Raw genomic sequence first — 24,857 nt, 5'->3', positions numbered from 1 at the left:
CTTGGTGGCAGAGCAGCTCTGAAGTCACTCAGCTGGTGTCCTGCACGCTCAGCAAGTTATCCGTGATCCTTATCCGTTTCTGAAAGCCCGTCTCAGGTTTCCTTCAGTGCCTGTTAGCCTTCTGCCTGCTTTCCCTTAGAGATCACCCAAATAATAGACACATCGAGGAAGGATGGGAGCCTGTTGTGGCAGCTCTCGGGGAGCCCGGAGCTGCCCTGGGCCCTTCTGCAGGCTGTTAGCACCCGCGATGGATGCGCGCCTGCAGCTCCCTCCTGCTGGGGGATGCGCTCCTTCCCCTCGCCTTGCTGCTGGAAGATGAATGGAGCGAGGCTTGGAGAACAGGCAGTAAATTATTCACTGCTCAATGCCACAGGGAGCCGCAATTAAGGATTGACAGGGAAGGCTGGTGGCGGCGGCACCCAAAGCAACCCTGGCTTGCCAAGGTGAGCTGTGACCCTGGGGACCTGGAGTCTGGGGGCGAGCATTTTTCATCTCATTACCACAAACAGGAGGGGAAGACCCACAACACAGCTCCTCGCTGCTGCAGCAGGGCTGGTGCCTGCCGCCTTGGATGTGTTTGAAGTTGTGTAAGAGGAAGGGAGAGTGCCAGGCGTCAGCTTGTAAAGTGTGCACTTCCCAGGGCTTTCCCCTGCTCTGCCTCCAAAGCTGTAACATGAAAATCCTCATTTTGCATCTTCACCACAAATTGCTGCAGTGCCCCGCTCCCAAAAAGCTGGTGGTGCCCAGAGCTGTTGTAGAAAACAGCACCAGGAGCAGGGACCCGCTCAGCTCCCAGCAATGCCCAGCGGTGGGTGCCATCCGTTGCCTTGGTTGTGTTAAAATTTCTGGGAAAGAATAAAAAATAATTTTATCTTTGGGAAGAGAAGAAAAGAAGGTGTGAGGGTAGGGCATGTGGAGAGGTTTTGCTGGCTTCTGGGCTGCTGCTGGTGGCCACCAAGGGCAGCCTGGGGGCTGCAGTCACTGCTGCTGTTGGGCTTTCCATTGAAGGACCAAGCTGAGCAGCATTGTGCAGAGCCTGCAGCAGGCTGAGGGCACCCACAGGTGCTCCTGCAGCTTGGCGGCTGCGTGGGAGCCTGTCGAGTCTCTGAACTTTCTTTTATCCCAACTGCAAAGTCTTCGTGGTCAGGGCTTGTGACCCTGGCGTGCCAGCAAGGGGTCCTGCTCAGGGCACGGAGATCCCCAGCAGGGTTTAAGTGCCCATTTAAATAAAGCAGGAAATAAAAATGGCATTTTCACCTCTGGCTGATGCTGCCAAAGGGGTACCAGGCTGACTTTACCTCCTCACCCCGTGTTCCTCTTACTCTCCCTAGAAAATGAGTTTCGAGGCGAGCTGCTGAACCAGAGGTGGACCTGCGGAGAGAAGATCAGCAGCTGCGAGGGAGCCGCCAGCCTGCACGGCACACGCATCAAGGTGAGCGGAGAGCCCTTCCTCCTCCACGAGCATCCTCTTCCTCGGTGCGGTGACAGCAGGACAGGGCCCCACGGTGCCACAGCCCCCGGGGACCAGCTGGGCCCGGGGGACGGAGCCTTTCCGGCACCCAAACCGCGGGCAGGAACTGGGTGGCTCTGTCTCCTTGTGAAAACCAAGCCTCTTGCACGGTGTGTGCCGGCAGAGAGGCTTCCAGCTGGCAAGATTTGGCTTCGGGGCCAGATATTTAAATCCTTCCCTTCCTCCCTGGTCCCATCCTTCAAGGACAGCTCAGGATATTTAGCTCGGTCCCAGGCCCGTTAAAAGAGGCCCTTTCTATGAGGCTGGTCGGAAGAAGCCCCTCGCAGGCCAGGTGAAGCTGTGGTGTGCGCGGAGGGGACAAGCGAGGCATTCATCCTGCCCATCCACAGAGCTGCCCATTTACTGCTGCAGCTGGGGCTGCTGAAAGGGGTCCAGCCCGTGCCCTCAGAGCCTCTGCCAGCACATGAGGAAGCTTTAATTAAGCACAGAACGGGGCTGCTCATTACACAAGTGATGCTTCCTGCCTGGTTTTGGCCTCTTGATAACGAGGCACGGGCTGGGACAGATGGACAGACCCCCAGGGCAGTGGAAGGAGCCCCCCTCTGCGGGTGACTGATGTTAGCCACTCATCCTCGGTCCCTAAATAAATGGAGCCCCAGGAAAAGTCCAAATCAGCAAAAACCCACCCTTAGAAGCATCCTTCTTGGTTAACAAGCTGTCAGCTGTGTGCAGGTGTCGCCAGCAAAGCTCACACCTTCTTGGAAAGCAGAGTAAGCAGTTGTTGCTATATTTAAAAGCGGCTCAATTAAGGCTTTTCTATTGAACCTGCCAAATAAGCACCTAGATTAAATTTAATAAGATTGTTGTATGTTAATAAAGCGATGATTACAAAAGGTAATGTGCCTAGTACCTGGTGCTCATCTAGTGCTCTGCCTCTGCCAAGCACTTTGCTAATATTAACCATTTCTCTCAATCTTCCACTCTGCCCAGCTGTGCTTTAACACAGGGAACCTGGTCTGGGGCCAGGAGGCGACATCCGAAATGGGAGCAGGATTTGGGGTGGTCCTGCAAAGCCAGGTCGTGCTGAGAGCACCAAATAAACATGGACTACATTTATATGTAGCTTTCTGTGCTAGTTATGCCTTGTAACCTACAGGATGCATGGTTTGAAAGGCCAGTGGGGTGCGGGACACTTATTTATTTTTGCCTCTAAAGAAGTCTGGGTGCAGGATAAAATTTCCCTTGACAGGTCTGAGATGAGATCTCTGAGGAGCAGCAGGGAGAGGCGCTCCCTGCACGCATCCAGCTGCGTCCGTCTGCCCGGACGCTGCCTCTTGTGCTTGTCCTGGTCCCAGCAGCTGGCGGAGAAATGAGCCTTTTTCTCCCAAATTTCCATTCCCCTGTGCCTTCATGAGCTCCCTGGCCCAGCGAAGGCTGGCGGCTGCTGGGACAGGCAGGGCTGGTGGTGACGGGGCCGCCAGAGCCCCTCGTTGGAGATGTGCTCTCACAGTCTCGCCTCAGCTCGCGCCACTTGAGGATAATCTTATGAAAATGGCAGCTTATTACCGAGCCTGAAAACAATGGGGTTGAGGAACTGCAATTTTTTTTTCCTCCCCCACCCCTCCTCTTTTGGCACGAGAGCTGTTTGCACGTACCGAGCCACTGAGGTCTCTGTGCGCCTGGAATGGCGTTTGGATTGCGTGTCGTAGCACTTCCAAACAGCCAAGAGGAAAGTAGGATGTCAACTTAAACTGCCGCGCGTGAAATCACGCCAGCCCTGGATGCCGGTGCTGCGGAGGCACACGGCGCAGCTGTGGCTGTGCCAAACGTGATGCTCTCTCTGAGCATCTTTTCTGGTCCGCTTCACTTGTAAAGAGGATGCGTCTGCTACAGAGCATTAGTGCTCTGTAAATGTTTAATTTGCCGCATTGTTGTTGTTGGTTTTTTTTGGGGGTGGGGGGTACGGTGGGGGTAGGACCCCTTTTTGCAAATGAAAACTGACAGCGCAGCTGAAGGAGGCTGGTTGTGACGAAGCTACAGGTTTTAATTTGGGGGAGAGGGCGGAGGTTACAAGCTGTGGTTTTGCAATTAAAGATGTCAAGGCGAAATCCTCCCCCGGCTCGGAGCACAGGGTGTCCTTTCTCAGCAGCTGCGAGAGAGCAAAAGGCAGACGGTAGTGTGTTCAGCTGAGGACGGGGCTCTCCATAGGTGGGACGTCAGGAGGATTTAAATCAAGCAGCAGGAGAGACCCTAAAGGAGGAGGGGGGAAAAATAAACAGCCCCTGAGTGTGGTTATAAAATAGTGCCTGGGAGCTACGGGGCTGGCGCGGAGGCTTTCAGCCACTTCCAGCCTTTTTTAAAAGAAGGACAAGACTCTTGAGCAAAGAGTATTTCTTCCTCCATCCCCTCTTTATTTATTCTTTAAAAATTAATAGCTAGAGAAGGTTCAGAGGGATGGAGCCCTCTGCATTTCCTGCAGTGAGTGGTGATGCCGTGGAACTTTGCAGGGGAGATTTGGAGACCCAGATCCAGGGGGATCCTTGTAAAAGAAATAAAACTTTAAAAAATCAGACCAGGCCTTTCAACCCCGTTTTTGCTGCCTGGTTTGGGTTGGCCCCGTAGCCCTCCATACCGTCATCCAGTTGGAACCCGGGGCTAGCCCGGGCTGGTGAGGCAGCCCCTGGGTCCAGAGGGAGCTGGGGGACCACAGTGCAAATTAATCAGAACATTAATTGTCCCTGGTGAGAGCCTGAAGGAGTCTGACTGCTGGGACAAGGTTGGCGGTGGCGGAGTTTCCCACTCACCATCCTTTTCCCTTAACTCAGCTTTGAACCCAGCCCAGAAATGGGGCTTTGAAAACTGGGCTGTCCTCCCACCCTGCGTGGCCCGAGAGGAAAAACCACGCACAAAACCACCGCTCAACCCTTCTGTAAAACATTTATTCTGGCATTTTCCTCCTCCTCCCCTACCTGCTGAGCAAATCCCGGTTTTGTTTTTTAATTGAGCAGAAGCTGTCTGTGCGTCCCTCGGCCACAGCTCCGTGCAAAAGGCTTTTTTATTTGCAACATCCGCAGATAGGCGCTGGTGGAAGTTCTGCTGCTTCCAGAGTAAAATAAATATTCCTGCTGAATCCTCACCTCTCTTTGGCCAGCTGAAGGCTTTTTCAGCGTTGTTTATTTTCTCTGAGCTCCGCGCTGCTCTTGAATACATATAAAGTATTACTGCTGACCGTGGGGAATTTCTGCATGGCCCTTAATGGGGGATTTGCATAGAGCTGTCGAAGCCCCGGCGCACCTGGGTGTCTGGGCACGGGAGGCTCCAGTGGTTTTATGCTAACGCCTCGGTCTGCCTTCAGAAAATAAATGTGTGTTAAGATAAGAAAGGAGATGAAAATATCAACCTTGTAGGTACTCCGTAAAATTAAACTTCAGATCCGTTCCATCGCTATAGTTTTGGCAGCAGAGCCAGACAGTTACTGCACGAGGAGGCTTTTAAAGTTCACCCGGTGCTCAGGTTAAACTGGCTTTCAAGGTTTTGTCTCTGAACCTCCTTGATTTAGGTGTGCAGCATCAGGACACCATCGGTTCTGTTTGTATTGTGTCGGGAAGTTCCCTAGTGCAGGGCAAACAGGATAAGAAATTGTCCCTGCACCAAAGCACCTTCAGAGGGAAAAGGGCAGGAGGGAAAAAGAAGCCCAAGGGAGGAAGGGATGCTCTCCAGGTTACCCCGCCTGGCAGTGGCAGACCATGAGCTGAGTCCTGATGTGAGCATCCTGACCCGGTGCAGGGTCTGGTGTCTGCCTGATTCCGTGCTGTTGGCCTGGGAAATCGGCTCGGTGTGCGAGAGAGCATCCAGCCACGAGGCGAGGAGGGGGGCTGCACAACCCCTGCCTCATTCTAGCTGCGCTAACGTGCTCTGGGGCCAGCACCCGGTAGCAGTAATTTATTTGCAGGTTTCCTTACCGATTGTGTGCTTGTGCGTGAAGGGTTTTTGTTAGGAGCTGGGCTTAGGAAGAAAGGACCCTCCTGCCCCTTTTCCCATGCGGTCACCACGGACCCTGTGCTCTCGTTGCCCGGGGGAGACAATTCCACCTTGAAAGAGACGTTGAAGGCAATGGGAGGAATTGCTCCATTGAGGTGTCACGGCGTAGAGAGGAGCTTGGTGTTAGCTCAGGTGTGATATCTCATTTTTTGAAGGCATGCAGTGGGATCTCCCCCATTTATAAGCGAGCAGCCGCAGCCTGTCCCACCTGCCTGTCATCCAAGGGCAGGTTTAAGAAAACCGAACTTTTGCTGTGTGTTTTCCTCAGTCCCAGCCCTCCCTCTGGGCTGTTTTGAAGACAGGCTGTGAAACCAGAGCCACGTCCACCAGCTCCGCTGGCCGGAGCCAGCACGTCACAGGCACTGCCCGCAGCCCACCCTGCTCTCGCTTTGAATAATTTATCCGCAGGAAACCCGTACTGCCAAGGCACCAGCCAAAAGCATGCCAGTTGCCTGGGAAAACTGTCAAAGGAAAAAAAAAAAAAAAAAAAAAGCCCTTTCTGAATTTCCTTTTGGTAGAACGCAGGCTCCCAGCAATCAAACGGATCAGGCGCTTTGTCGGCGCGCGGCGATTGCTCGCTCGCTCAGCGCACGCCGGCTTTGAAAGGCTCATAAATGTAATGAAGTCCCTTTGACACCTGCTCCTCTCCACACTTTAAACGTAAGCCATTGGTCCGCAGGGAACCCGGGCTTTAAAAATAGAAATTATAGTAATTGTCTGCTGTGTTATTGGGAAGATTGTAATAAACGCGGAGCACAACACCGCGGTGCCACGAGCTGAATGCTGACAGGATGCATAAATTGCTCCAGGTTTTGATTTTTTTTTTTTTTTCCCCTTTTCTTGAGCCTCCCTATCCAGCAAATCACAGAAATGAAGGTGTGTTGGTGCTTTGCTGCCGGAGGGAGGCAGTGGGAGGGAGAGAGGCGCTGAGGAAACTTCAGTGCTCATTTGAAGGGTTTCCAGCTGCGGTGCCCCATCGGCTGGGACCTCCATCCCCGCTCCCTGCCTGCCAAGGATCCATCTAGAATGAGTACTGAGGTGCACGTGGGGGTTTGGAGGCACCCACTGTGTGTGCATTGTCCCCACCACCAGCTGAGCAGCTCCCATGTGTGTCCTGTCCTATCCCACCTCCCTTGGGGTACCACAACATTGTCTTTCGTCTCCTCATTTGGGGGTGGCACAGGAGCTGGTCTCATCCGGCTGGAACCTGCAGAGGATGCTCCAAAGAGCACATGCCAAAGAGAATATGTTTTTATTGCATCAAATTGCACTCAGAAATCCTTTTTCCCCCTTTTCTCTCTTTCCCAGGAGGAAATGTCCTGGAGTGCAATGCTCTGCAATAAAACCTAAGTCATCTCCCCAGTCTACCCGGATCCCATTCACCTCCCTGCTCGCACCCTGATCCTCCACACCCCATTGGCATTTGCTGCCAAACGCACCTGATGACTCAGATTTTGTGACATTGGGATTTTCATCCCTGCTGCGGGGCTGCAAAAAGAGATTTGGGCTGTCTGCATCCGAGCAGCTGCAGTCAGGGCAGGAGATGAAATCTGCTCTCTGACCCCTTCAGCAACTTCCCTGAGAAGCTAATTGCAGTGCCACTTCTGTTATCCCGGCCGTGCCTTCTCCCCTCACCTGGCCATCCCCTGCTTTTGCTGCCACCTCAGCCAGGGCTGATCTCAAAGCTCCCACCTACGCCACGGCGCGAGCACGGAGACTGCGCTGCAGCCACGCGCTGCTGCATTCAGCCCTCTCTACTACCTTGTGGCACGCTGTGATGTTTAATTAATAGCGAGTGCTTTGAAGTCCCTGGCGTTACTTATTCATGCCCATATTCCCCGCAGACCCTCCCGTTTGATGTCCATGTTGCAGAGGTTATTTAGATGCACCCTCTGTGTCAAAGCCGAGCACGGAGGAGAGGTTGCTCTTTAGAGCACTACATGAGGAGTTGCCCTTCCTGGGCATGAGATCAGCTTGACCGAATATTCAGAGATTTCTGAAGGCTGAAATGTGCTGGCTGCTCCCTGAGTTGTAGTTTTGGATCACCTGGTTTGGTGTAAATACAGGGAAATTTTTGGTCTGGCCTTAGCAAGGGACACTGGCTGCCTCCATTGGGGCGGTTCCACCTGCGTGTTTGTCCCTCTGTGGGGGAGTCCTTGCTGTGGCCTGGCATGGGGAAATCAACGTAAGGTTGATAAATCTGGGAATCCAAAAGGAGATTGTGCCTTCTGCCTTTCAAATGAATAACCTGGGTATGAACGATACAAGCAATGCAAGAATTGTCTGTCTCAGGTATTTACCCAGAGCAACAGCGTGTGAGAATTGCCTTTAATGATAGTTTTCACGTTGTCTTTTAACCAATGCCTTCTCTTTCCATCCCAGATGAGTTTAGAAAATGACGATAAGAGAGCACGCACGCGATCGAAGTCTATCAGAGGTGAGCAGCTGACCACCCTGCTGCATGGGGAGGTGGTACCCGAGCTCCCTGCACTTTGCTTGTTCCAAAAGGGCTTTGGTTTGTCGGGTCCAGGCTGGTGGCTCTTTGAATTACACTCATGGCCTCCCCTCCAGCCCCACTGAGATTTGTCCACGAGCCTAGAAAACTCCCAACTACAAACCTTTACAGCGCCTTGTAATATTTAACCCTCCCTCCCTGCCTCCCTCATCCCTGATGCCCAAGGAAAAAAAATTAAAAAAAAGCAAAAAGCAAAAGCCCTTTGCATGCTTTGCTTGATGGGGATCGCAATCGCTGTAGCTTCAGATCAGCTCCCGGGGCTTTCATCATGCACACTCTGCCAGCGGCTTTGAAGTTGTACATCTGAGAGCGCCTGGCAGAAGTAGTGCATGCTGCAGAAGCAAACAGGGCTGTCTCCCGGCAGGGACACGAGGACAAGTGACTTGTTAATGCAAAGCTTGATTGATATTTATTTTCCGCCTTTAAAAAATTGCTCAGTTCGCTCTTCACGTGCTTCCTCTCTGGGAGGAGGCGAGGCGGTCTGGCGCAGAGCACGGTGCATCACCTCGTGTGGTGGGTGCACAGCATCCTCGCAGTATTTATTCCTTCTTGTGGACGTGGATTTGATTAATTGTGAAGGTGGCTGGCAGAGAGGGATGAATGGGGCTGGCTGTCACGAAGAGCGAGGGCTGCAGGGGTTGCAGCTTCATGCACGCAGCTGTGCTGGCCCACCTCACTTTGCGCTGGCTTGCCTTCCTCCTTGCACTTCTCAGCATCTTTTTTAAAACCAAAGGAAAAACCAGATGCTGCCAATTGTGCTGAATCAAGCGGGATTATGTGGGGTTTATTGTCTTGCTGCACGTCCGTAAAAGTGCTCGCTCAGGTTGCTAATGAGAGCGCCCCGATTCTATTTATTTTCTCACTCCCTGCCTTCGCCACACTTGAATCTGGGTTTCTAGATGTGAAAAGGTAATTTATCGAATACACCGTGGGATTTGCCACTGCCTCCAGTTTGTTGAAGCTTGTGAGTCATCCCACCGGGAGTTGGATCCCAGGAAACCCAATTAGCTCAAACAAATTGAGCAAACGTGTTATGGTTTTTAGCTTGGGCAAATTTAGCTTGTGTTGTATTTTTTTTCCCCTCCCGATTATTTGGATTCCTGGCTGAAGGGAAGGTTTTTGGCAATGATGTGATGTTGGTGTATGTTGTTACTGTAAGCAGTGGGATGTCCTCTTAATCACGAGTGGGGAATAATCCCTGTCCCCCCACAAACTATTGTTCACCCTAAAAGCCAAGTGTCTGAGCATAGGCAGGGCTCTTACTTAGTCCAGTGTGTCAAAGGAAGGAAACAAAATTTGCCTGTTGATGTTAGAGAGGTAAATGTGTGGCCATTGCAGCAAACCAGTAGCGAACTGTACAAAAAGTAACTAAGGAGCAAGTTTTAAAGGCAAACACAGAGAAGAAGGGGTAAGAAAGCTCAGTCCTTACTTATAAGTGGTTGAGTGCTATGCATATACATCAATATAGCTTTGCTGACTTTAAAGTTGTCATTTTGAGAGGGAAGTTCTCCCTGATGCTGCAAACATGCAATCACGGGCTTAAAGCTAAGAACATGCATGAGGATTTCCAAGGGAAGTGTGTGATGTGCCACATGGCATGCAGCAAGTGTTGTCAGAGTGGGTCGTCCTTTCTTTCCCAAGGGGGATGCCTCTGGGGGCAGTAGGAATGGAGCAGCTGTAGGACAGCATCCCCCAGGGAGGGGAGGTGCCCTATGGGGGCTCAGCCCCATGATGTGTTTTTGACTGTGTCTTTGTTTCCCTTGCTGCCTCCTGCCCCTTCGGCCAGTGCCCACGGAGCTCATCGGCCAGGAGGTGAGGTAAGGACCCTGCTCCTCCTCCTCGGTGGTGGTGGGAGAGATGGAGACCCCAGGCTGAGGCTGGCTCGGGTGAAACCCCTCTGCTGCTGGCCCGTCTGGGGACTGGGGTGTGGGGAGCAAACGTGTGGGACTTACAGGGTGGGGATCTTGCTGGATGGCTTATATCAGACCAAAGAACCTCCACCCACCCTCTGTTCTGCCCAGTGTAAACCCTAGCAAATCCTGATGCCCCTATTTTATGCAGGGTGTTGTCCCTGATGATCTTGCAACAGAGCAGGATTTCTGTTCCGTGTGGTTCCCATCCTCCCCTTGCCCCCAGACAAAGCCATGTCACATCACTCCTCGTGCCAGATGCTCCTCCTCCAGCCCTGTGTCCCCTGTCAAGCCACCGAGGTCTCGTTGTCACTCATTTAGCAGCGCTGGCATGTGAACAGCCGCAGCCCGAAGAGCTGGAGCGAGCCTTTGCAGCCCTACAGAGCTTCTCATTATAAATAACAGCCTCCCCCACCTCTAAGCTGCCTTTAAACCTCGCACAAGGGCTTATGCAAGAGGTAGGAGTCTTTAACCTGGACAGGCGCTAATAGCAGGGGCTGCCTTTCCGCTAGAAAGCCGCGCGTGTCAAAGAGTAATTGGACCTTAACCAACCCAATCTCAGCGCATTTCTGCTCCCCCGATTGCTCTGGAGAGATGGAGGAGCGAGCGGCAGGCACACCACTTCTCCAACTTTTATTGCTGAACACTTGAGTGGAGGTGGTAATTGGAGCAGGTGACATATATAAGGGGCAGGACGGAGCGCTCCACAAAGCCATCTCCGCAGCTGTCACCTAATTGCCTGATTAACTGGACGATTAATCGACTAATTGGAAGCAGGGCAACGTCTGCATGACAATAAGCGGCCCTTTTGTCAAGCAGATGAAGGCTTCGGGGAGAAGGGAGCAGGTCCGGCAGTGGCTGTGGCAGGGAAGGAGCGCGGCTTTCACAGACCCCAGAGGCCCTTTCTGCTTCTGGGATCCCAGCCAAAATGTGTGAAACCCCCTGGAGGAGAGCGGGGACAGAGGTGTGGGGATGGCAAAGCCTGGCCCAGAGCATGGTGAGCATCACCTCTGCGTTGGGGGCTTTTTAAGGGATTAAATCCACCCGCCGGAGACATCCCAAATCACCACCTGCTTTGGGAAACCCCAATACTTAGCTACTTGGCTTGTTCCTTTTTATTATTTACTGCAGGCTTCATTTCACCACATTAAAAATGAGGTGGGGGGAACGAGCTTTAATTGATTCAGGAAAGCTTATAAAAGCCCGTAACATCTTCATCAGAGCTGCTTTTGTTTCCTGCTGAATGAAGCCTTTTGCAGGCGAGTCACTGGCACCATAAACACCGCTCTGTCTTCTCCCTGCGCTCACTTAACGTGTGTCTGGGGCTCAGCACAGAGCAGCCTCAGTCGTGACTGAGGACAATTAAAATTAAGTAGACTTGAAGATCAGCAGTGACGTGGGCAGCCCCTGATCATGCACGTTAGTGGGATGAGATGCTTTTACATATATATGGCCCTGAGCGTTTTGCCTTGGAAGGGTGTGTTGTTGGCAGGACCCCCAGCAGTGGCAGGACTCTGTTTTTAAATTCTCCAAAAAGGGTTCCTACCCAAAGGAAGCATTCCTACTGCCCTGGCAATTCAGCACCCCATTCCTGTCCTGGTTTGGGGTTGAATTCTCTTCTTTGAATTCAGCAGTCCAGCTTGTGCGTGGTGTTTTGGGGAGCTAAGCCATTAAGAACCCACTGGTGTGCTCCCATTCATCTTCTCCCGAGTTTTTTGCAGGGGCTGGGCTCTCTGCTGAGAGCAGAAACTCTGCATCCCTAAAGCCTGACTTGGCATTTGCTGCTCTTTAATATCATCCCGTGTTTCTACTCCATGACTAAAAGGCTGGCCGGATCCCCTCTGGGCTGGCGATGCCTTCTCCCTTTGCACTGTCATCAGGAGATTTCATTAGCGCTTCCAACTTCCCGGGCCGAGGGTGATACGGAGCTAAATGAGGTTATTAATCCTACACGACTCCAGAATCCCTCAGACGTCAGGCGAGTCACTTGGGCATCCTATAATCAATGCCGTAATCTGGTTTTGCCAGAAAATGTTTGCTTTAATGCTTTTTATCTGGAGCCCTTCTTGCTCTCGGAGCCGGGATTAATTACCCCTGCAGGGGAAGCGTGCGGCCCCACGCCGAGGGATGCAGCACGCAGGCGGCGTGGCTGCAGCCCCTGGCAAGGGCAGCAGCGGCTGTGAGCACTGCCCAGAGCCCCCAGGAAGTCTTCAATGAGTCCTCTTCTGCAGGGCAGCAGGAGCAAGTGCAGGGATTTGGGATTTTTGTCACCTAAATGCCATCCGTTCCCCCAAAAGCGAGTCTCCGAGCTGCTCCGGAGGATTTGCCTGCAGGTGAATTTCACCCACCGTGCTCTGGCTAAAAGCTGAACCTCCTCACCCCGTTCCCTGCCTTCTCTTTTCATCAGGGCTCCCATTTCCTGGTGCCAGGAGCCCCAGTTCCCCAGTAAGCCATCACGCAAGAGGAAAGCCCATGTTTTCCTCCAGCACCAGCGAAAAAGAAAGCTGAAGAGTGGGGAGGGGGGGGAGGCAGAGTGTAGTAGTTGTCTGGTTTTTAAAAGCTTGCTCTTACACATGCAAATCTTTAATTAAACATACTCATAAAACTATAATGAACCGTTCATCTAATTAAATGGGGTGAGTCATTTCATTAATTTTTAGCAAACTGCAAAGCTGCTCTCCTGCCCTCCTCACTTGGAATTCAAAGGGACAAGCTGAAGCATTTGAGGGAAATTATCTTCCCTTTTGCGGTTATTTTGTTCTTTGTGCACAGAACCTGTTTAACTGACCATAGTTTATACTCTTCTAATTAAAAAAAAGAATTCTCCGGGTCCTATTGCTGTTCTTGATGGTTGCCCGTTTCCTTCTCCAGCTGTCCTACCCCAGGCTGTAACGGCTCAGGACACATCCGTGGGAAGTATGCGAGGCACAGAAGGTAAGGCTGGGTCGGAGGTAACCGGGAGGGAAACATGCAAGCAGGAAACCCAGAGACAGATGTTCCCTGGAGAAGCTGGTTCCTTGGAGGATGGTTCAGAGCAGGAGCCAAACTCCCTCAAACCAAATCCATCTCTTGCTCTCTCCATCAGTCTGTGGGGTCCTTCACCAGGCTGACAGCAGCCTTCACGCTGACCCCAAACCAAAACAGGCTCGGGTGCCTGGTGTCAGTGGGAGCTGTCAGCAGGAATGGATTTTCGCCTGCTCGGTGCCTTTATGGACACGGAGAGGAACGAAAGCCTGCTGGCTGCCTTGGAAGCCAGCAGTAACCAGTGGTTTTCAGATAAATTTAGTTACAGCGGTTGGTGGATGAGCCCCAGAGGCTGGTTCTGTGTCCCCTGCCTGGATTCATGGTGGCACTGGTGGCCAGCACCAGCAGTGGTGGTGGGAACCATTGGTCCTGCTGCTCCCTGGACCCCTACTGTCCACGGGCAGACTGGTAGCATGAGTCTGGCAAGCTTGTGCTGACTTCTGCATAAAGCCAACATCAGCAGATGCACAAAGTCAAGATCTGAGAGCAGATCTGGCCAAAAAAAAAAAAAAATCAAAAAATGCTACAAATCTGGGCTACTGTATGTGTTATCTTCCAGTATTTGTGTATTTATCCCACTTGCCTTGACCTGCCTGGCTGAGATGCCGTAGACATGCCTTCTCACCGGGCAATGCCTCCTTGCTCCCACCCGCAGCCTACAAAGCTGCCCTCTAGCAAAGAAGAGGAAACTTCAGGATGCGGAGGCCGAACACCTGGTGTCGAAGAGAAAATCCCACCCGCTCAAGCTGGCCTTGGACGAAGGCTACAACGTCGACAGCGATGGCAGCGAGGAGGCCGAGGCGAAGGAGTCTGGCTCCGACGAGTCGGAGGGGACGCTGGAGGAGGACGAGGCGGAGGCGGTGGAGCAGGAGGAGACCCGCAGCCCCGAGCCGGCAGAAGGTGCTTTGTCATTATTGATTGCCGAGCTGCATTGTGGAGATGAATAAAGGGCAGCGAGTGTTAATAACCAGGAGTTATAGCTCCTCTGAATCGCGCGTTCCGCAATTATTGTGTTTGGTGGAAGCACGGCAGCAGAGCTCTGGTTAAGCAGTGATGGGTTACGCGCAGATTGTCTCTGGAGTCTTCAAAGCAAGAGCTGCTCCATCAGGGATGCTCCCTGGGGAAAGACCCCTGGGAGGCACAAAGGGGCTCCACGTGGTGGCGAGGGCAGCAGCCCAAGCTCCTCCATCACCTCCCTGGTGCAGGATCCGTCCGTCCACCCTCTTTCCAAGGAGAGGAGTGACAGGCGGATGGGCTGGGTGTCTGTCCAGGGTCCTGGCATCACCTGGTGCAGAGCCCCTGGTTTTGGGAGCAGGGGGGGCAGGGGGCCAGCTGGCTGCTGATGGTCGGGGCCGGGAAGCAGCGCGCGTCTGAGCACCACGAAAGCTTTCGTGAGGAAATCCCCTTTCTATCTGCCGTCCCCGAGTGCAATAAATTAGGCTGCTCCAGGGGTATAACAGCAAGGCTCTGGTTTCAATTAAGCTTAAGGAAGACAAAGAGATGTTTACAGGCTTATATCATTACTTTATTTTCCTTCTTTTTCCCTCTTTTTTTTCTCTCCTTTTTTTCCTTCCTCTCTTTTTTTCTCTGCTCTTTTTCTCTCCTTTTTTTTTTCTCCTTTTTCTCCCCTCTTTTTTATCTTCTTTTTTTTTTTTTTTTTCTGCCTTCTTTTTTTCTCTCTCTTTTTTCCTCCTCCTTTTCCCTTTTTCCTTCCCCTTTTCCCACTCCCCACCCCTCCCTTCTCAGAGAGAAGCCCAGCAAAATCAACCCATTACGGACAAAAACCAGCAACAAGCACATCTGGGCCCAGCAAGGCCAACTATAGCAGCTATCAAGAAATAATCGCCAACTCTCTCCTAAACCTAGGCCAAATAGCGGAGGAGACCCTCGCCATCGAAGGGCAGCTGCCCGAAGCGGAGCTGCAGGTCTCCAAGCCGCCGTCCAACGTCGTGCACCTGGTCCATGAGGATGCGGGAGAGGAGATGGTGGAGGAGTGCGACAAGGAGATCATCATCCAGACGGAGGACGCGGAGGAAGTCATCGAGGTCACCAGCGAACGCAGCAGCAGCGAGTTGTGTCCAGAGCACCGGGACGACGCCAGCTGCGAGGAGGCCTGCAAACTGCCCAAGGCCATGCAGGCTGAAGGAGAGGAGGAGGAGGAGGATGAGGAGGAGGAGGAGGATGAAGATGAGGAGGAGGAGGAGGAAGAAGAGGAGGAAGAGGAGGAGGAGGAGGAAGAAGAGGAGGAGGAGGAGGAGGAAATGGCTCCCGAAGTGATCTGTGAAGAAGCTCCTCACACTTCTCAGGACGCCCAGAAAAGCCACTGTGAAGGGCAGTTCAGCCCAAAGCCCGAATACTCGGTCATCGTGGAGGTCCGCTCGGACGACGACAAAGACGATGACGCCCGCTCCCAGAAGTCAGCCGTGACCGACGAGTCGGAGATGTACGACATGATGACGAGGGGGAACCTGGGGCTGCTGGAGCAAGCCATCGCGCTGAAGGCCGAGCAGGTGAAAATCGTGAGGGAACCCAGCCGGCTGCCGGGAGAGCACGTAAAGCACTTCCAGGTGGACGAGAAGCAGAGCAAACCGCTGGACAGCATCCGAAAGAGCTACTATGGCAAAGGTGGGGTATGGGGGTGAGCCTCTGTGGGTCTCCTTCCTTCCCATCCCCAGGGACAGAGCTGCTCAGCTCCAGGAAAAGTGGGCTGCTGGGGTGGGTTCATGTCCCACAGTGGGAATTTAGCCACAAATCCGTGCCCAGAGAAAGGGGGACATCCTAGAGGTCACCAGCGAATGCATAGTGTTGGTGGCATCCAGGTCTCAGCAGGGGATTTAACTGGTTAAAGAGCTCTGTTGGCCTTGCAAATCTCAGCCTGGGCTGGAGGGCTGGTTTCAAAGCCAGATGGGTTTTGGGGTGAGGGCAGGCATCAGTGAGAGGCTCGGTGTGCACCACAAGCTCTGCCTCTGGGCTGCCTGCTTGGCTGCGGGAGCGGCTCTGCGCTGCCTATTTGTTTCCAGTGCTACAGTTCCACTTTCATAAAAAAAAAAAAAAAAAAATCTCCAAACCCAAAGCTTCCTCCCTCATTAACTGGAAGAGTGGTGGGAAGCATCCGGGGCACTTTTTCAATGAGATGTTCCACACCTTTACACCTCTTCCCCTCCAAATCCACTAACCTGCCTCCCACAACCCCTAGATCCCTCGAGACCCGAGAAGCGAGAAATCAAATGTCCGACGCCTGGCTGCGATGGGACTGGCCACGTCACGGGACTCTACCCTCACCATCGCAGCCTCTCTGGTTGTCCGCACAAAGACAGGATCCCCCCTGAGAGTGAGTACATGCTCGGGTGCCCAGCAGGAGAGCGCCGGTTGCTTAAATTAGTCTGGAGCCGTATTTCCTAGAGGGACTTTGATGGGTAATGGGCACTCCAAGGAGTCCCAGATGGTGTGAATTTGGTGACTGAGTCCCTAGCAGAAGTCTGATGTTAACCCCTGAGGTATGACGGGGTCTCTGGTGTGGTATGGTGCTTTTCCAACTCATCCCAGGACGCTTCTGACCACTAAGGTGGTCCTGCTCTTCATGGGAAACGCTAGGGAGATTACAAGAAAGTCAGACCCTTCTTAAAGATTTTAGCACCATCCTGTGGAGGATGAGGTCCCTTCTCTGAAAATCAAAGGTGCTTTGAAAATGACTGCCGCCCGCCTCCGGAGATGTGTTGAGCGGTTCCCACCTTTACACTGCATTTCTTGTATTTTTCTCTATTTGGGATATATTTGGAAGGAGGAGAAAGTGTTCTCTCCTGATGTCCAACCATCCAGCAAAGGAGAAGAGGTGCTCAGGACATGTAAGGCAGTTGAGTCCCCTCCTATGCTCTCATCACTGTAAAATTCATGAAGCACTATGTTCAGATTCATCTCTTCTCCAGGAAATATTTATCAGCATCATAACAGATTTTTATACACATATACAGAGAGAGAGTTTATTTCTACCTCTCTACCAGCATCCTAAGTAGTTTTCCTTGTGCATATACATAAAAATCAATGTTGTATGTTTACGATAATGGCATAATAGACCAAAAAATAAAACCACCACACTTCCTTATCAGTAATTTCAAAGGCTGCAGACCTGCTATAAAGACAGGCTTGCAGGAAACAAGGAGGAAGTACAGCTATCTCCGCACAAGTTCAAATGCAAGTAAAAATATTAATAAATGAATAACACAAGCTGTGTGCTTCAGAAAGGTTTGCAAATCAAATTATTTTCTTTACTTTTAAGGTCAGCGCTGCAGGAAGCAATAATCCTGAAGATTAAAACTTAAAAAAAAATAATAATCAAACAAAGACTAGTGCTCAGGATAAAAGCAGAGATACAACTTCAGTCACTTAAAAATACCTGAAATGGGGAGGCCTGGCTCCAAAATGATGGAAGGCAGAGGGGCAGCTGGGGAAAACTGGACTGCAATCAGCAAACAGGGACAAAGCCCACATTGTGTGTGCAGGGGTGCTCTGACCTGAGCAGTGCTGCTTTGAAAATCTCACAGAAAGATTCTAATTACAGCAATTCATTCCTTGATTTCTAGGAAACCAGTGTACAAGACTTGATGATTTTGTCTTTTTTTTTTTTTTTTTTTTTTCTCTCTGATTTTTATGGAGTTGTTTTTTTGCCTTCCTTCCCTTCTCCCCTTCCCCTCCTCGCTCCGAAGTCTTGGCGATGCACGAGAACGTGTTGAAATGCCCCACGCCAGGCTGCACAGGACAGGGTCACGTCAACAGCAACCGCAACACGCACAGGAGGTACCAGCTTCCACTTCTTCTGCCCTGCAGCCGGCCCCACGGGTGCAGGTTTTGTTCTGGAGCTACAGCCCTCGTGCTGGGAGATGCTCCGAGCAGGATGGGCAAGGAAGGGGTGATCCTAAGACAAAGAATAATATGGGAAAGCAAGGATGGGGCAAGGATTTCTGGCTGGAGCCAGGGGAGCAGTGGCACCTGGTGATGTTTGCTTGTGTGGCACTTTGCAGGGTTTCTTTCTGGGAATTGGCACAATACTTGGGCTGAAATTAGTCCGCAGTACAGGTGAGCTGGGAGTTTAGGTCCTGCTGCTGTAGGACTTCAGCCCAGGTATGGCCAGGAGGGGACAGGCCGGTGCTTTGGGGTCAGTAATTATACCCCGTGCTCTGGCTTCAGTCAAGCCCCAGAACTTTTACAAACAGGAAGGCTACAAGGAGAGGGGATGGGGCTCTTCAAGCTAGAAACCATCGCAAAAGCCAGACTAGCCTGTGCTACAGGGATCTGCTCACCAGTTTGTGATTTATTCATTGTGCCCACGCTTCATTAGCACAGAGTACCAGCCCTGTGAGCATTACCATGCTGGTAGGCACGAGGTGAGAGTTCGCTGTCACCCATCCAGACGTTGCTAGGGACCACGGGGGCAGCCACCCTGGTGATGTTTCCTTGTAGCTGTAATTGCTAGAGGAAAATTAGGGAAATCTGCTGGGTTAATTGAGAAACGTGGTTTGCTGCAAGCAGTGAGATCGCTGGGAGGCTGAGGTGAGGAGCTGCTCCCAGGGGGTTACGGAGAGGGCTTCGAGAAGGGTGCTTTGCTCTGCCAGCCCCGGCCCTGAGCCTGGCGGGGGTCCCTTGGAGCCGGATGATTCAGGGATGGGGGCACCTGAGATGGCTTGGGGCTGGGCTGGAGCATGCAAGCACTGCTTGTAAGGCATTTCTACCTTCCCTGAGTGATCGCTGCAAGAGCCAAGCTGGTCCCAAAGAGGCACAGCCAAGCTCATGCGAAGGGTGAATGTGAGCAAAAGCCACCATAGCCCCCAACCGACCTCAGGCACCGTGTGCCGGCAGCTGTGCACATCAGATGTGCAAATGTTTCCTGGCCTGCACCCCTCAAAAGGCTCCCTTCAAACAGCCTCAAAAGAGATAGATAAACACAAATCAAAAATGCCATTTAACTGCTAAAATTCCCCAAAGAAAGCAGCCCGGCCTCTGCTGTGCTCAGCCCTGGGCAGCTGCCTCCCTCCTCCATCCCAGGCACTGGTGATGCTCTGGGGCTTGCCCCAGAGAGATCTGCCGGCTCTGCTGCTTGGCAAGACTGGGATAATGCTAACCAGAAAAACCTTAAAGGCAAATATTTTTCTGGTGGGCTCAGTGCAGCTCTGGGCCTCTGAAACGAGAGAGGATTTCCGTGCGCATCCCTCACGCTCTGTTTCCTTCCCTCTCTCCCTTTTTGACTCACACAGTTTATCTGGGTGCCCCATTGCTGCTGCTGAAAAATTAGCCAAATCACATGAAAAGCAACAAACCCAGTCTGGTGACCCTTCGAAAACCAGCTCCAATTCTGACCGGATACTCAGGTACGTGGCGTGCGAAGCCAGCCCCGGGGACCCGCGCCCACAGCGGGAGCCGGCTCGCTCCAGCTGTATCCTGATACTGCTGAGTCCTGTTATTATGATCATAGGTCTCGCCAAGGTGGGGAGATATTTAATTGATGATCCCAGGGAGGGCATTGAGGACAATGAATTGCTTCTGTAGCATCAATTAATGCTGAGGCTACAGGCCAAAGGGTTTTAGCAGCGCAGCAGAAGGCATTTGTGCCGATAGCGCTGCAATGCAAACTGCCAGAGAATTATGGCCATTATATTAGCATTATAAGTAGGGTGGGCCTGCGGAGGGGGAGGAGGAGATTTCGGCTGCATATAAATCACTTGATCACAGTTTCACACAAGTCCTCCCGCTTTTCTTCCTTAGCCCGAACGGGTCAGAGGAGAGGAACCTGCCACTCACTGCCAAACCGCCCGCATTTATTTTGTTATTTCACCCATCTCTGTCTTCCCGGGAGAAAGGGCTGTCTCACAGCAAGGATGTCCCTGATAGATGCTGGCTTCCGTAGCCGACGTGATTCATGAGGCTACAGATGGATTGTAATATGGTTAGTTATTTCGCAATGAGAGCAGGAGGATAGGAACCGCAGCACGAGCCCTTTCCATGCTGCGCCGAGCAGCGCTCCCACCAAGGCATCGAGGTCGGATTAATTTATTTATTTGCTCCCCAGGACTGCTGAGCACCCCGGTGCACCGGCGCTGAGAGCTCGGTGCTTTGCAAAGGAAGGCCACTCGGGGCGATTACTTATTTATTTGCAGCGGAGCCTGCGATGGGCGCAGCGTGCTCTGAGCACATCACGAGGACGCTCCATGCTCCAAGGAGCTCCCGCTCCGAGGACTCACTGGTGGGAAGAGGTCACGGGAAGGAGAATAACAATGGGCCATTTATATACAATTTATATGCAAGACAAATTGATTCATGATAGGCAGCCCGGCAGAAGCGGGGCTTTAGGAGGAACGCTGCAGGCAGGGGAGAGGCACGCTCGGCTCGGCCGTGCGTCAAGCTCCCCTTTGCGGCCAAGCTTCAGGGGGCTCGGAGCTGGATTGGGGTCCTGATGCCTTCGTGTGCTGTCCTTTGGCACAGCTCCCATGGGCGAGTGGCACCCGGGTGTTTACTTACTGCTATTGGAAACGCGCTGCCACGTCACAGCAGCCTGTGGGGGTATTTTGGATGAGATGGACGCCTCAGCTTTTGGTTTAAAAAGAAATTGAAAATGAAAAAAAAAAGAAAATAAAAGAAAAATGAATTTAATGGACCCAAACCAGGTGCAGACTTGCTGAGGGACAGCCAAAGGGCTGTCACTGCCAACTCTTCCCCCAACTCTTCCCTGGGGACGAGGTGCAGCCGCACGTCCCCGCTACGTTGTTCCCCTTGCACTACCCCAGCTGCCGGTGCCACCTCGGTCACGCCAAGGAAAAGAGAAATCACCAGTGCTCATTGTTTCATCCTCAGGCCTATGTGCTTTGTGAAGCAACTGGAGATCCCTCAGTACGGAAGCTACCGGCCCAACATGGTCCCAGCCACCCCCCGGGCCAACCTGGCCAAGGAGCTGGAGAAGTACTCCAAGGTCACCTTCGATTATGCAAGTTTTGATGCTCAGGTTTTTGGCAAACGCATGCTTGCCCCAAAGATTCAGACTAGCGAAACCTCACCTAAAGCCTTTAAATGTAAGTTGGGCGCAGGGAAGGGCTGGGTTTTGTGTTCTCTGCCTGTCTCAGCACCTCGCGTGCCATGAGGCCCTGGGGAGCATCGCCCTGGGGTGCGGGGAGCGTCCCGGGGCTGAGGCTGTGGGGAGGGAGGAGAAATGGGGATGGGATGGGATGGGATGGGGAGGCTGAGCCGGGTCCTGTGGCACATCCCCACCACGGGGAGAGGGGCACGGGGCCGTGGCTGCCGTGAGAGCTCAGCCTGAGGGAGAGGCCCTCAGGCTTCAGGTTTGGGAGGAATCGCCTGGAGCGGTGGGAGCATTAATCTGAGCGATGGCTCCAGGTGGGATAAGTTACACAGTTGTCCTCAGTTGGTCCCCGCTGCTTTGCAGTTCATATCTATTGATCTGTCTTTTCTCATCTAGCTAAATGGATTATAGTTCTCCTCTCTTCCATCTTACGTATGACCCACTCCACCCATTTGTCTTCTCGGTCACGCTGGGCTCTCCAGCGCTGCTCCTATCGATCACCCCCTCCCATCCTCCGCTCCCCGTCGCAGCCACCCACCTCTGCTCCGCACCGAGGCTCTTGCGCTGGTTACAGCACTGTGCGATGACAGTGTGGGTGAAAATAAAATGGTGAAAATGAAATGAAACCCTCCGGGATGGGTTCTCAGGAGCTGTGCAGGGAGCCAGCCCGCCCCAGCCCTGTGCCAGGGGACCGACGTTTAATGTCCCCCCTCTCTTTGACACCAAACATGCTCCTGAAGACATCTTCCTGAAAAAAAAAATCAAGATTTAGGAGACCAGTTTGCAGAAGTCAGCAGCCTCAAGAGGGCTTTCTGTCTGGCTAATCCCACTTCCACAATCCTGTTTAATCCTGATGCAGCTGCTCTCTAAAAAGTGCTCGTACTTGAAAGCATCCCGGTTGTTGCACTACAATGGAAGCTGCCTTTATTACAGTACTAAATCTGTAAAGGATCAGACAATGAAATTGGATGGAGGCCAGAGAGCACAACTGCCACTGTCATCCTGGGTTAGGGCTGATGGAAAAGTAATTTGTTTCCCAGCACAAGTGATTCTCTTGCTGAATAGATTGTGTTATTTGCAATATTAGCAAAGAATTTTCAGGGTAATTGTACTGACAAAAATAATTCCAGCAAACCCACTAGGATAATCCTTTCTATTTTTTCTCATCACTTATTTTACTAATTTGCTGATTGCGAGTCTATTAGTGGTAGAAATACTTATGAAATGGAAAAGCATCGCTGAGTCTAGGGTGTGAAATTGAAATTGGCATCTCGCGATCCTGGATATTGTCAGGTTGGGCTGGCAAACACCCACACTCCGCAGCGAAGATGTGGATTAAACCGGACTCAAAAATAAGCAGCCATACACAAGAATAACCATTTGGGCAGGCTTCCAATGAGTTAATCAAAGCGACAAGATGAATATGATTGCCAATCATAGCAGGGAAATCTGTTCCTTTCACTGAGAACTTATTTTAAAGAGATCTTCATCCAGAGGGATTTATACTCCCCTGCATGTGTGTGCATCCCTCCCATTAATGTCAACGTGCATTATATACGCACGCAGCCAGGAAGAAAGCAGTCCTCGGGAACATTAGCATTTTATAGTGCCTTATATTTCCAGTTTGTGATGGCAATCATGAAGTCACTCTGCTCTGCAGCCACAGCCGCCCAGGTTGTCCTGGTGCTCCGCCACCAGCAGGGCAAACCTCACGAGTCTTCCCTGGGCCAGACTCCTGGGTTTTCCCTCAAAACGTGCAGAGGGAAATGAAATGAGAACTGGAAAATGTTGCTAATTGATTCCGAATACCATCCTGTGGTGGGTCAAAATCAGACGATCCCGTCTGCACCCACTGAAACTGCTGACTTCTGAGCCCTCCTAAATGGGTCCGGTTTTTAGACTGGGGCCAGTTTAGTTGTGGGTTAACCTTGGGAGCTACTGACTTTGATTTCAAAGGGTGTGAAGGGAGGACAATACCTCCAGGATCGCGCTGCTGTGTGCTGTGATATAAAGTACCAGTGCAGAGTAGTGACCATGTGTGGCTGTGCAATAAATCTGGTTACTCAGACGTATTTAAATTATATCTCAGCTGTTGGAAAATCCATATTTCACCGGTGTCATCCTCAGAAGCTCATATTTCATGGCTGTGGGTTTGCTAGAAATGTAATTTTTTAACTTGTAAGTGTTCAAATGTGCTGCTAGAAATCTCCCTGTAAGTCAGCTCCGTGGCTAAGTTAGGAACAGAGAGAGAGTAAAAAAGAAAAGGGCTGGGAAGCTCCTCTGGGGTTTCTCCTTCGGCACCTTCCACTGAGGGGTAGCTTTAATGAAGAAAAGTGGGTTCTGGGAGGCTTGATGGCAGAGCCAGCTGATGAATTGACGGTTCCCACCAAGAAACCATCACACAAAATCCCAGCAGCAGCCAGCACTGCTCCTATTGCACCTCCCTGGAAATGCAGGGCCGGTAATAGCAGCGGGCTGGCACTGCCGATGCGCTGCGTCAGACCGATTTTCCCGTGCCGGTCATGCCTGAGCCTTGTGTTGTTCCTTCTCTTTTTATTCCAGCCAAACCTTTTCCAAAGGCCTCCTCCCCCAGCCACAGCCCCTCCAGCAGTTACGTGAAGAGCACTTCATCTTCCTCCACAGGCTTCGACTACTCCCACGACGCCGAGGCCGCGCACATGGCCGCCACCGCCATCCTCAACCTCTCCACCCGCTGCTGGGAAATGCCCGAGAACCTCAGCACCAAGCAGCAGGAGGCCCCCGGCAAGGTGAGCTTCCAGCTGCGAGTCTTGGAAGGCAAAAAGACCCTTTTAAAAATCTCCCCTTTCATTTTGAGCTTCAAAGAGAGAGAAATGGCTGACTTATCGCTTGCCACCCTTTCCCTCCCAACGTGCTTGGGGTGATGTAGTATTTAGAGGACATAATCTTGGCTTTTTGTGTGTTCTGGACCTGCGCCATAGTTCAAATTTACCCATCAGTGGTGAGACTCTCCCAAGGAAATGCCCAGGACTGGTCCCAGTTGCTCGTTGTTCAGTGTCTGGTGCCATTGGAGGTTTCCCAGTTGCACCCGGGCTGACCTCCAGCTGCTTTTCAGAGGAGCGTGGGTTTTCCAGAGGTCCTGTGCCACGCTCCCAGCTTTGGGCAGATGGTTTGGATGCCACGAGACATCTTACACGGCACTGGATGTCTGTGTTCAGGCAGCCTATGCAAGATGTCATGCTGCTTTTGGTGGAGGGGTGCATTTGCACCGCGTTTCTGAAAACCCTGAGAACCTTCTCAGGTTGTGCCCGTGGAAGGGGCAGGAGCTGGGTGGGCTTTATTGCCCTGCCAGCCCAAACCGATCTGGGGCTCTGTGATAACTGACTGCAGAGAGGACAGGACACAAATAAACCTGTTCCCTAACCTCCCCCATGACAAACGGGGACAAGACCCCCTTAGGGGATTTCTGGCAGGTGCTGACGTTGGGCGTATTTCCCCCTTTTCAGTCCATGGACATTGAGGTGGATGAAAATGGGACTCTGGACTTGAGTATGAACAAGCACCGCAAGCGGGAGAGCACCTTTCCCAGCAGCAGCAGCTGCAGCAGCAGTCCCAGCATGAAGTCCCCAGATGTGTCCCAGCGCCAAAACAGCACCAGTGCCACGAGCAGCACCATGACCTCCCCCCAGTCCAGCCAGACCTCCCGCCAGGATGAATGGGATGGGCCCATCGACTACACCAAACCAAACCGCCAGCGGGAAGAGGAGCCAGAAGAGGTGAGCTCTGGACCTTAGGTAACACCTCACGGTGGGTTGAATGCCGTTATTTTCTTGCACAGTCATCCTGTTTTCC

At 52.2% G+C, this 24,857-nt stretch overlaps 1 protein-coding gene across 6 annotated transcripts in view; it reads left to right on the top strand.

Moving 5' to 3' along the window:
- Positions 1 to 24,857, top strand: part of MYT1 (myelin transcription factor 1) — a 61,078-nt gene that overhangs the window by 19,487 nt on the left and 16,734 nt on the right. For 4 of the 6 annotated variants that reach the window (XM_035344084.1, XM_035344083.1, XM_035344087.1 and 1 more), the window contains exons 2-13: positions 1,332 to 1,432; positions 7,895 to 7,949; positions 9,814 to 9,844; positions 12,809 to 12,871; positions 13,617 to 13,861; positions 14,708 to 15,586; positions 16,158 to 16,292; positions 17,665 to 17,755; positions 19,210 to 19,323; positions 20,804 to 21,018; positions 23,589 to 23,794; positions 24,512 to 24,781. In XM_035344084.1, the coding sequence (XP_035199975.1) occupies positions 1,332 to 1,432; positions 7,895 to 7,949; positions 9,814 to 9,844; positions 12,809 to 12,871; positions 13,617 to 13,861; positions 14,708 to 15,586; positions 16,158 to 16,292; positions 17,665 to 17,755; positions 19,210 to 19,323; positions 20,804 to 21,018; positions 23,589 to 23,794; positions 24,512 to 24,781 (2,405 nt within the window). The remainder of the gene's footprint in view (positions 1 to 1,331; positions 1,433 to 7,894; positions 7,950 to 9,813; positions 9,845 to 12,808; positions 12,872 to 13,616; positions 13,862 to 14,707; positions 15,587 to 16,157; positions 16,293 to 17,664; positions 17,756 to 19,209; positions 19,324 to 20,803; positions 21,019 to 23,588; positions 23,795 to 24,511; positions 24,782 to 24,857) is intronic. The other 2 variants (XM_035344085.1, XM_035344086.1) reach the window with 2 other exon arrangements.

Source organism: Oxyura jamaicensis, chromosome 20 (assembly GCF_011077185.1).
Source record: "Oxyura jamaicensis isolate SHBP4307 breed ruddy duck chromosome 20, BPBGC_Ojam_1.0, whole genome shotgun sequence".
In the NCBI taxonomy this organism is placed as follows: Eukaryota; Metazoa; Chordata; class Aves; order Anseriformes; family Anatidae; genus Oxyura; species Oxyura jamaicensis.
The sequence above is the reverse complement of the archived record's forward strand: the minus strand, read 5'-3'. Positions and strand labels throughout refer to the sequence as shown.